Raw genomic sequence first — 12,386 nt, 5'->3', positions numbered from 1 at the left:
TTTATCCTCGTGGGTGTTTAAGTTTCAACTTGTAGTAAAAACCTGCATCACAACACAAAGAAATGCACAAAATATGCAAATGCCCTCAACCATAACAATAGTGCATCCCATTTCAAGATGCACGTCATCATTCTTACATTTTCACGGTTAATTCGTTAAGAGAGATTGCTATTTCTAGCCCCCCTGCATGTGCATTACCTTCCCTCTATGGCGTTTTTTTGTGTGCATGTTAATTCTCTGCGTGAAATGAGCACTTGACTTTGCAATAAAAATACATGAGGGGGAAGAGATGCGGGAAAGACCAAATTGTTGCTATATTGGACCATCCACCGGTGCAGCTGGGCTATTTTTAGCTGGCTGGGAACTACATCAGCTTTGACTGCAGACACTGTGAAGGGAAATCACCAGCGCTGTTTTGCTGCTGTCTTCACCCAAACACTGGCATTTCACTGGAGTAAATTAAAGCAGGAGGACACAGTAGATCATAACATTTAGCGTACTGTGTGTGTGTGTGTGTGTGTGTGTGTGTGTGTGTGTGTGTGTGTGTGTGTGTGTGTGTGTGTGTGTGTGTGTGTGTGTGTGTGTGTGTGTGAGAGAGAGAGAGAGAGATTGTGTGCGTCTCAGAGGCGAGAGGAAGAGAGAAAGTAAACCAGGGAAAATATAGTCAAATATTTTTTTTTTTTGAGACTGTTCGCCGAACCTCGTGGTGAGCTGTTTTGCTGATCATCACACACAAGCATAAACCTTCCGATGAGTCCGGTTGGAGCGCAGGATCACCGGTAACCCCGCGAGAGGCACCGCAGGGGGTCCGAGAGAGAGAGAGAGAGAGAGAGAGACAGAGAGAGAGAGAGAGAGAGAGAGAGGGAGGCAGGGGCGTTCTGCACATTGGTCGGGCTACTTTTCTGACGACACACCAACAATCGTCAACCTGTGGATAGGGCGCGCGCGCGCGCGGTGCTCTGTTGTCTCCACTGCCACCCTCTCCCTCTCTTGACACCGAGCCCGACCCTCGGACATCCAGGACGCATGAACTCTGGGAGAGGGTGCCGGTTCGATTTCCGAACGAAAGGAGACGAACCGAAAAGTTGAGGGCTCGCGCGCCGTCCCCCCCCAACACCCCCACCCACCCACCCACCCCCCCGCTTCATGAATGGCCGGAACATGGAGGAGGTGCCATTCGAAAGAGTCAAGACCCGGCGGAGGAAGGGTCACTGCCCGGCCGGCTCGCCCCTGGGCGCCATCGCCTGTGAGGACGAGTTCAACAGCCCGGAGCTGGAGGCTCTCTTCCAGAACTACAACCTGAAGCTGGAGCAGACCGCCACGCTCAAGGCGCTCGCGGTGCTCATCGTGGCCGCGTCGTCGCTGTCCCTGGTGGAGCTGCTGTCCAGCCCGCGGCTCACCCTGTCCAAGGGCTCGTACCCGGTGCACTGCGTGGTCTTCCTGTCGCTCTTCATCGTCACCAACGTCAAGTACCTGCAGGTGACGCAGCTGCAGCAGATCGCGAAGCTGGCCCTGCTGTTCAGCTTCACCTTCGCGCTGCTCTGCTGCCCGTTCCCGCTGGCGCTCGGCACCGCGGAGCTGCTGAGCGCCGCGGCCCCGGAGCAAGGCGTGTGGCAGCTCATGCTGGTCACCCTCGTGGCTTACGTGCTGCTGCCGGTGCGGACGCTGCTGGCTGTGCTGTTCGGGGTCATGCTGGCTACGTCTCACTTCATTGTCATCGCGACGTCGTTCACGGGAAGGAAGCAGAAGCTGTGGAGACCGGTACGTGTTGCACCTGCACCTGCATACTGGTTAATCCAGTCAGCCACTCAAACACCGACACTACTGCCTTGTGCTTAGCTACTGTAACTGGTCTTTTCACTTGAGCCATCGTCACATCAAACAGGTAGTGGGGTCGAGTCACACTTTCACTTAAAAAAAAAAACACAGTCCAAGTACCCTTGAGCAACTGCTCCAGTGTAAGTCAAGTCATCTTTATTTATAAAGCACATTTAAAACATCATAAGTTGACCCAAAGTGATTTACACAGATGGACAACATTAGGCTACATAAATAAAAAATACATAACAAACACAACAATACAAAATGTAATACAAAACAACTGACATGATACAACCAATGTCAAGTAAAAAAAGAGAAGGAATTAAATCAACAATAGATTAAAAAGCAGTATAGGAAAAATAAAAGACAGGTCAAGAGGTGACTTGACAGAAGCCAAGGAGCCTCAGACTAAGCTAAAAGCAAGTGAAGAAAATACAGGTCTTTAGAAGATTGTAGTTGTACAGGCTCCCAGTCGGGCTATGAAGTAACCGTGTGAATGTAAAGTGTTGCCGAGAAAACAGCATTCTTACTCATGCAGCTTTCCCTGGAGAAGAAAAGGTTCAAAACACTCTTAGTGATCGATTTTAGCTCCAGGATACAGTGGGTGGAAAATTTGGAAGAGAGCAGAAAGTTTCACTGTAGCCCACCTCAGTAATGAAGCAGACGAGGAGCTGTCCAGCTGCCGGTGCTGAAACAGGATCCTGCAGAGCCGCAATCACAAGTGCTGATTCTTGACTGTTTTTTTCTTTGCTGTTTACATGTCACCCCTCAGATTTATTTTGATCCCCAAGTTGGGAACCACCGCCAAAGGACACTGTGTTCATATGAGTTTGACAAACTTACTTATTTTGTAGCAGTGCATTAAATCAGGGGTTCCTAGCCTTTTTAGCTTGTGACTCCTTAAAATTAAGCAGTGTCTACTTCTAACCTCTCATCAGTAGATGCGACCAGTTCAACCAAAGGGTAATCGTTTTCAAGAATTTATCTTTGGATGCCTGAGGAGATAAAAGGACACGGAAATTTACAAGTAAAATCGCAAAGTAGTTATAGAAAAATCTGAAAAAAATAAACCTAACTTTGTGTAGACCAATTATGTCATGACCCCTTGGGTTTAATTTGTGGATCTAGACCCTTAGGTTGGGAACCGTCGCACTATAGCTGGAAGTGTTTTCTCCATCTTGCTGTGCTGGATTAGAGTGTTTCTCTGACCTTTCACCTCCAACCTTTTAGGGATCAACGACGCAGAGTGGCTAAAGAGTTCATCCTCCAAATGAAAGTGTTCGGCCCAATCGATAGTCTCTGATCACTAATTAATAATGCACTTTATCTGCCAGCCATTGCGCTATGGCTTTTTTTCTTGAAGTCACACCTACAGTATGATTCGTGCTGTAACCAATGTGCTGACATGGATGTCTGACATCTAATCCATCCTATGGATTAATCAAGGATTGTGAAGCCTAATGCAGCCAGGATATAGGATTGCACACAGAAATGCACTTATGGACATGTGTGTTCCCTCAGGCTCACATGCACATACAGTATGGAGACGCGGCTGGCTTTGTTTGGCATGTCTGTTCTTGTTTGTGTGCAGCTGGTGGCCAACGCGGTGCTGTTCACCAGCGTCAACTTGTCGGGGGTGTTTGTGAGGATTCTCACCGAGCGCACCCAGAGGAAAGTCTTCCTGCAAGCCCGCGACTGCATCGAGGAGAGGCTGAAACTGGAGGACGAGAATGAGAAGCAGGTGAATTTGCACACAAAAATGCACAGATACGGGCGCCCGGATAGCTCAGTTGGTAGAGCGGGCGCCCATATATATAGAGCTTTACTCCTCGACGCAGGGGGCCCCAGGTGCGACTCCAACCTGCGGCCCTTAGCTGCATGTCATTCCCCTTCTCTCTCCCCTTTCATGTCTTCAGCTGTCAAAATAAATGCCGAAAATGCCCCAAAAAATCTAAAAATGCACAGATAGATTGGGAAAACAGAGAGCAGTAGGGAAGACGACGATCCATCCCCATATTTCACCTCGCCTTGGGCACGCGTTTTTCTGATGAAATCTTACTACGGTCTCTTGAGAAGTTTTTTTTTTATAAAGAGGTTTCAGGTGCCAATGTATTCTAGCAACCTGCCCACAGGCATGCAGTAACTATGACAGCAGCTATTTAAGGAAAGAACAATTACTGTGGCACATGCACCAGCGCCACACGTTCCACCCCCTCTGCACACACCTACATGGAGCGACTTAACAAAGAAACAATCAGGCAACTTTAACACACACAAACACTTTGTTATGCACCGCACCCTCCGCACCGGCCATGCGCACAAAACCCACCTGCACCAGTTGTTACATAGAGAATTAATTATCCCATGCATGTAACATGCCTCCATACACGTCTCACCCTCGTTATACACAACATTTGTGAGCACACACATACACACACATACTTAGCACCTGTGCTTTATAGATTACATGATTATATGCAGTGTTTTCCCCAGCAGTAACATGCTACCTTCTGACAGGTAATTACACAAGCAGATTGCTTTCATGGCCTCCCTCCTCCAGTAAAGGTCACAGTTTATCTGGGTGGGTGAAACACACATAGACCCTTGATTGGGATCTATCAACATTCAGGCAGTAGCTGCTTATGTGCCCACGAAACAAATGTCTCCGATTTGAATTTCAGCCGTCAAACAGGTCTCTGGTTATCACTCAGGTGTTTGCGCGGGTTTGTGCTTTGCGCCGGATCCATAGGTCGTATTGATTCATGTGTCGGCTATGTGCCGTATACGCCTGAGTGGTAAATTGACTTCTCAGTTCAATAGTAATCTCAGAGTGCAGAGGAAAGAGGCGTAGGTTCCTCTGGACTTGCCGTCAGGGTCAAAAACAACCCCTGTTTCCAAATGTGACATTACTCAAAAAGTGATGCTGACATCTCAACACGTCATCTCAACACATCATGACGTAAAGCAACGGTTTCTCGGTTGAAAAACGATTGTTCCAGTGAGCGTTGTCACCGTTGTCAAGCTAGACGACATGTCTTCTCAATATCGCCTGACATAGTAGTTTGTTTTATACTTTGCTTTACTCGACTCTTAAAGGTGCTCTAGGTAGGATTGGGAAGATCCAGGACTTAGCCCAAAAATTCGACAACTTCTCAGTCCCTCCCCCCTTTCCGCTAAAGCCCAAAATGGTCTCCTAAGCCCCTCCCCCCACAAGGGAGAATGAATGCGTGTGGATGAGCAGTGATTGACACGCAGTTAGACACCTCCCCCTGGCCCTGATTGGTGCATCTGAACAGGGAGTGGTGGATTTTTGCAAATCACACTACAGGCTGTAGCTTTTTTAATGACCTGCTTCATGTAGTTCTACTGGAACATAGGGTCAGTTTCAGCAAATATGACAGAAAGTTAGTTTTATAAGTCTTACCTACTGCACCTTTAAAACCAATGGCAAAACCAGTATGTTGGTATGGCAACACATCGGTGCCAATTTAAAATGACGTTAAGATTCAGGCGCCTACTGTACGTTGTTTTCTAGTGATTGAAAAATCTAATCCCCCCTCCCCCACGGAAATCGGTTAGAGTGGAGGAAACATTATAGACTGAAGATGGAAACGGACGAGTCGACAATTCTTTCCGAAATCAGGCACGAAAGAAAAATCTTAACTCAAGGTGCACTTACTGGCTTTTTCCAGAGCTTTAACCACCTCTCACAGTCTTCGGTTTGAAACTTCAGTGATTTCTATCAGTGTTTTATAGTTACATACGGTTATCACACGATTTCAAGAAGAAGAAGACATTTCCACGACAACTGAGCAAACTCCATCTGCTGCTGAAGACCGTAAAATACGGCGGAAAGCCTCAGTAACACCGAGCAAGTGAACCTCGAATTAAGATATTTTTGTCAAACTGCTGTTACTCTCTAAAGAATGAACTTCTATGATTTAAACATAGAACACGTTAAAATGAACATTTTAAGAGTTTGAACTAACAGCCACTGCCGTTTCAACTGAATTTCCCCAAAACTGACTTTGACAATATACAGTTTATCAATATAAATCCATGTATCTACTCTATAACTAGTAACATTTCGTCACCAGTCCATCACATAGTAAGTCATCATGCCACAGGATATCCTTTAAGAATATTGCACACATTCTTCACTTTTCACCTCCCTGTTTGTCTCTTCAAATTCTTATTCATAGTATCAAATCATGACAGAAGTTATCTCAGGACACTTTACAGAGAGAGTAGGTCTAGACCACTCTATGCACACTATAATACGCAGAGACCCAACAATTCCCCCCAAGAGCAAGAATCTTTTCTTTGTTCCTTTTAAATGGATATCTATTCTACCTTTTTGTGCAAACAAGCTGGATTTCTGATGCAAAGTTTTTGGTAGGATTTCCCCTTTCTTGATAAACTGCAGGAATGTTAATTTTTAATGCGAGAGAAAGTGAGCCAGTGGTTCATTAATAAACCACTACGGGGAGAGCCATAGTCAAACAGAGCACAGAGTGAATTAAGCCTGGGACAAATCAGAGAAATGGGAATAATAAGACGTTCAGGGAGCTTGAATGGAAGAGATTAATAAAGCAGGTAAATTAATTATTAAATCATAAATTAAATCATTACAACGACAACACCTTCACACTGCGCTTATCGCGATTTTGTACACCGGACACACACGTGTGTGTAAGTGAAACACAAGCACCTATGGACAAACACACTTTCACTCACAGTAAGTGTGTCAAGTATGTGTGACGGCTCTTTCTCAAGGCTGCTCTCCAGTGAAGCTTTTAATTCACAGGTGAGGAGCAGTTGTGTGAATGGATGTATAATGTGAAACGGTGTCGGAGGGAGACACGGGAGAGCCCCGGCTGATTTTATAACCTGCCTCTCGACAGCTATTCAGCAGAGCCGCCTGATGATTCATTGTGCATTCACAACCATTTGACATCCTGTGAGAGTTTCAAGAGTACTTTATACTGTGATACACACACACACGCACACACGCACGTATGCACACACACACACACACACACACACACATTTTAACCATTTATGTCCACATGAAGAAAAATGGTACAGGGACACAAATATTACAGATGCAGTACAATACATATGCAAACTCATGGACCAGTGGCATGCAGCAGCTCTTCACATATCTGCACATATTACATTAACGATGGCAATTACAATGGGTGAGGTTGTTTAGAGCTTACTAAAACACACACACACACACAGGCTGATGCTGAAAGAATTAGCTGCTTGACAACAGTTTATTTATTTATTATTTTTTGGGCATTTTAGGCCTTTATTTGTATAGCACAGCTGAAGACATGAAGGGGGAAGAGAGAGGGGGGAACGATATGCTGCAAAGGGCCGCAGGTCGGAGTACGAACCTGCGGCCGCTGCGTTGAGGAGTAAACCTCTATATATGGGCACCTGCTCTACCAGGTGAGCTACTCAGGCGATGATGTTCTTACCCTTTAAGTTATTCTTCAAACTAAAATACATCCATATCCCCAAGAATGAAGTCCATGAGGTAGTGTATCTTTAATTAAGTTGTGTAAGTGGAGGAACGTCTGATTTTAATGCAGAAGGCCGGGGTTTGCATGCTGTCACAGGCCTGCGAGTAACATTTACTTTCTATTAACCAAATGTTATAATTGCCAAAACCACGATTTCCCCCTCATTTTAACTACACTATAGTTTCCAGGATTTAAAAAAAAAATTGGGGCTGTGCCCCAGTACCATCGTAAGGTTTGTTTCTTAGTTCGATGTTGTTGTCAGAGGATGTGCTTCTATTCTCTGTTTTATATTACTGTAAATTGAATATCTTTGGGTGTTAGACTGTAGGTTCCACACAACGAGAAATCTGAAGACATCACGTTAGGATCTGGTAAATTGTGATGGGCATTAACATTATTGACATCAAATAATCAATCCAAAAACAACCCCCTTAAATCTAATTTACGTTTTTGTCACCCAAAGTGGGGCACAAACTAAAGATTAATGATTTAATTAATCAACCAATTAACTGTTTAGTCTATAAAATGTCCGATAATAGTGCAATTGCTTATCACATCAACGTCGTTCTGAGAGTTAAATGTCTTCATTGTCAACAGTCTGACACCTACAGATATCCAGTTAAGGGCTGCAACTAAAGATAAATCTGCTCATTAATGCTTTTTGTGATTAACAATTTTTTTAACATACAAAACATACAACTTGCAACATGAATGGACCTTGGGTCCCTGCAATCCCACATGTATCGCGGTCCAAAATTCCTGAACCTTATCAGAGGACCATAAGACATGAAGTAATTGGCCGTCTTCTGTCTTACATTTCCAACAATTTGGTGTGTCTTTCAAACCGAAAGTCTAAACAATCTGGAGGGAGTCCAATAGAAGCGATGCATCATCTTAAACTGAATCAGGTGCACCCTTACATCGCGTTACGTAGTTTTAATATTCCTACAGATTCTGCCCCACTCCTCATCATCCAGTGTAATACTCAGATCCCTTTCGCATGTCTTTTTGAGGGCTGTCCAGGCTCCATCCTCCAGGTTCTGCATAAGCATAGAATAATACCCAGATGCCTCACAACCTTTTCCATATTTCAACAACTTATCTAAACATTCTGGTGCCTTTGGAGCTGAAGAACTGGATCTAAAAATCCCCACTAACAGATGGCCAAGTTGCAAATATCTAAAAAATGTAGACCTAGGGATCCAAATTGCTGTTCCACATCCTGAAAAGATTTTAATATGCCACCGAAATATAGATCCCCCAGTGTGACAATTCCCGTTTCCAATGTGCTCATTATTTCTTGATAAATTCTTTGGTCTATGAAATGTCAGAAAATGTAAAAAAATATTCCCATCACGATTTCCGAAACGACCGGCCAACAATGTATAAACCAAAGATATTCAGTTTATGATCGAAGAAAAAACAGCAAATCTTCATAATTGAACAGCTGGTAATCCTTTGCATTTGAGCTTGAAAAATTACACGACACGATTAACTGGTTGCCTAAATAGTTTGAAATAAATTTTTTGGGAAAAAAAACAATTTCAGAATTTCATCAAAATCTGAGTTTCATCAGAATTTTACTTTTTACATACTATGCTTCCCTCAGTACTTATAATTGATTATATCGACCCACCCCTACCAACCCACCTCCCTTCCCCCAACCCACCCTACCATTTGCCCAACTCTCCCATCCCCGCCCTCATTTACCCGCCCACCTTTGCTGGTCCTCATACAAGACAGGTCCCACATACACATACACATACACATACACACACACACACACACACACACACACACACACACACACACACGACAAAAAATAAAAATAAATCAAATAAACTAGACTAATTGTTTTAGCTTTAATTTAGTTTACAGTGTTGTAAAAGCAGCAAATCCTCACATTTGAGATGCTGGAACCAGTGAATGTTTAGAAATGTTGCTTAACAGGGTGCCCGGGATGCAGCGGGCACGGGTTCGGCTCTGACCTGCGGCCCTTTGCTGCATGTCATTCCCCCTTTCGTGTCTTCTGCTGTCCTGTCAAACAAAGGCGTAAAATGCCCACAAAATAATCTGAAAAAAAAAAAACGGCCTCAGCAATTAATTGATTCCGGACATTGTTGATTTATTCGACTACTGTACTCGTTGACCGGGTAATTATTTCACTACCGTACTCAAAGGGGTATTTTTTTTATTTCTTGTGTGTCAATCATATTCTGGATGTTTACACCAGAGCAAAGAACCAATAAGTTTATATTTGTCTGCCTACACCTGCATGGATACAAACACATTCCAGTGCTCCCAGTTTGAAGTTCTCATGCTGCCTCCTCTCCCTCTGCTTTAACCCCTCCCTCCTCAGGAGCGTCTGCTAATGAGCCTACTGCCCAGGAATGTTGCCATGGAGATGAAGGAGGACTTTTTGAAGCCGCCTGAGCGGATCTTTCACAAGATCTACATCCAACGTCACGACAATGTCAGGTACAGAGGGGGGTGTCATGGAAACCGCGGAGCGCAGAGGTGTGCGGAGGGGGTGGGCGCGTTTTGATCAACTGCTCGACGTCAGGGTCAAAGGTCAAAAATGGAGAGCAGTTAAAGTGATGGTTCAGAGTAATTTCACCCTAGGGTCCTTTGCACCATGACCTCGAGCCAAACACCCCCCAGAAGCTTTTTTCAGCTGGGTCGAACATTGGGAGAGTTAGCGTAGAGTAGCGTTATCAGCTGAATAGCGTAGCGCAGGGGCTAATGGACCCACGTTTGTATCTCGTAAATGACCCCACTAATAATGCCCAAAATGATACCAAACGTCTACACTAGTACAAATAGGTTATGCTCTCATAAAACGATGGATTGGAAAGTTTGTAAGTACACCAGAAGTTTATGTAAATAACACTTGCCTGCTGGCTTCTGCTCTCTGCTGTTGTTGTTGCTGCTGTAAGACGAGTGCTTAGGGACATCTACAAATTACAACACCGAAAAGAGATACTTTTAGGTGAAACAAAAATATTTATTAATTTAACTTTTTTTTTTTTTTAAGTAAGTGCTGTAGTATAACTAGCAGGAGACAAGTTATAATTGAGGTAAGTTTGGAGACATTACCTTATTTAATCATTAATAAATATTTTTGTTGTATCTCTTTTCGGTGTTGTAATTTGTAGACGGCCCTAAGCACTCAGTAGCAGCAGCAGCAGCAGAGACAGAAGCCAACAGGCAAGTGTTATTTACATAAACTTCTGGTGTACTTACAAACTTTCCAATCCATCGTTTTATGAGTACATAACCTATTTGTACTAGTGTAGACATTTGGTATCATTTCGGGCATTATTAGTGGGGTCATTTACGAGATACAAACCTGGGTCCGTTAGCCCCTGGGCTAAGCTATTCAGCTGATAACGCTACTCTACGCTAACTCTCCCAATGTTCGACCGAGGTGAAAAAAACTTTAAACCATCACTTTAAAGTTAAAAAAACGTTGACGCAGATGCAATCAAAGTACGTAGGAAATCTCCTCTGCCATGTGTGGTGGTGTTGTTAGAGACTTTTGAATCCGATGAGAACATATAAATCAGTGGCTGGAATATTATTTAACTTTTGTTTTATTAGAGGCTCTGTAGCAGCCAAACAGAGGTATTTTCTTAACTTAAGGTCCACTTACTAGCTTTTTTTCCCCAGTGCTTTCTGTCAGTGGAATTATCTGTGAGATGCTGGCTATATTTTCATGGTTAAGAATGAACTTTAACGCTCACCGAGAAATTGGTGCGACGTCTGTGACTATGAAGCAGACTGGTGAAATGTTTCCATTTTCACCAGAATGCTCTGATGAAACTTTGTAGTATTTAGACATCAAATAAGAGTTCAAAAAGTGACATCACGTCCAAAGTTTTAGGAAATAACGAGTAGAAGCAGCTTTTTGATTTAACAGAACTAAAGGGATAGTTAGATTGATAGAAATCAACTATTACTCAACATGTTTTGCAAATTTATGAAGTCATTTATTTAAAAAAATAAAACAGCAAAACACATTCACAGGTTGTAGTCTTTTCATGTTAAATAAAATTTATAACATTTTAATATTATTTTTTGTTTTTTTTTTTTTTTTTTGGTGCCCCCCCGGGGGGTTTTTTCTTGGGGGGTGTGCACTCAAGCACTTTGAGTGTCTATGATAAAGCGCTATATAAATGTAATGAGTTATTATTATTAATACAAAAAAAGCAATTTGAAGACATTCACTTTGGTTCTAAGAACTTGTAATCGTTTTTATATTCTATAGAATAAACAACTATAATTGTCACTTGATTTCTTGAAAAAACTTAATTATAGATGAATCAATACTGAAAACAATCGTTTTCTGCAGCCCTATTCCTGTTCATTCGATCGGCCTTTTCAGCAGCCACCTCTATTGCGCCTGTAATGAAGAAAACATTACAGAGCTTGAGAACCTGGCCTGACTTTGAGTCGATTTTACGGTGGCCGACAGGTGCAAACACACAGCAACTTAATGAAACACGCAAATACACACAACACAACCAAATACGCACTGCAAATACAGAAACGTTGCAAAAAGAAAAGCACACAATCCCCTAAAACAAATGCAACAACAAAAAAAACCCAGCTGCATCCAGATTACACAATGGTTAGTTCTCCAGGCCTCTTGGGGGAGCGCTAAGTGGAACAGCTTGATTTTCGACCCCACGGGGAGAGAGCGCTCTGCCTTTTTATTGCCACGAGTTTACAGACACGTCTCTGCTGATTGGGTATCACCTGGGACCTGAGCCAATAAACTAGAGACACACCCGCCAAACGAGAGAAAACATATCTCAAACACAGACTTAATATTTACAGTCTATGATCTCAAAGCAGTTGCACACCGTTTCACAACGGTGCACACCGTTCGGAGATTGAACGAGCCCCGTCTCTCTCTCTCTCTCTTTCTCTCTCTTTCTCTCTCTCTCTCTCTCAGTGGGGTCGAAAATCAAGCTGTTCCACATAGCGCTCCCCCTAGAGGCCTGGAGAACTTGCGTTGCGTAATCTGGATGC

At 43.4% G+C, this 12,386-nt stretch overlaps 1 protein-coding gene across 1 annotated transcript in view; it reads left to right on the top strand.

The window, feature by feature from the left end:
- The first annotated feature begins 1,146 nt into the window (after window positions 1-1,146).
- Window positions 1,147-12,386, top strand: part of LOC120564877 (adenylate cyclase type 1-like) — a 54,375-nt gene continuing 43,135 nt past the window's right edge. Inside the window, exons 1-3 of the mRNA XM_039810129.1 lie at window positions 1,147-1,761; window positions 3,413-3,562; window positions 9,712-9,830. Coding sequence (XP_039666063.1) covers window positions 1,147-1,761; window positions 3,413-3,562; window positions 9,712-9,830 — 884 coding nt within the window. The remainder of the gene's footprint in view (window positions 1,762-3,412; window positions 3,563-9,711; window positions 9,831-12,386) is intronic.

This window comes from Perca fluviatilis, chromosome 9, assembly GCF_010015445.1.
Source record: "Perca fluviatilis chromosome 9, GENO_Pfluv_1.0, whole genome shotgun sequence".
NCBI classification, from domain to species: Eukaryota; Metazoa; Chordata; class Actinopteri; order Perciformes; family Percidae; genus Perca; species Perca fluviatilis.
Note: the sequence above shows the minus strand (reverse complement) of the source record. Positions and strands in the feature narration are given on the sequence as shown.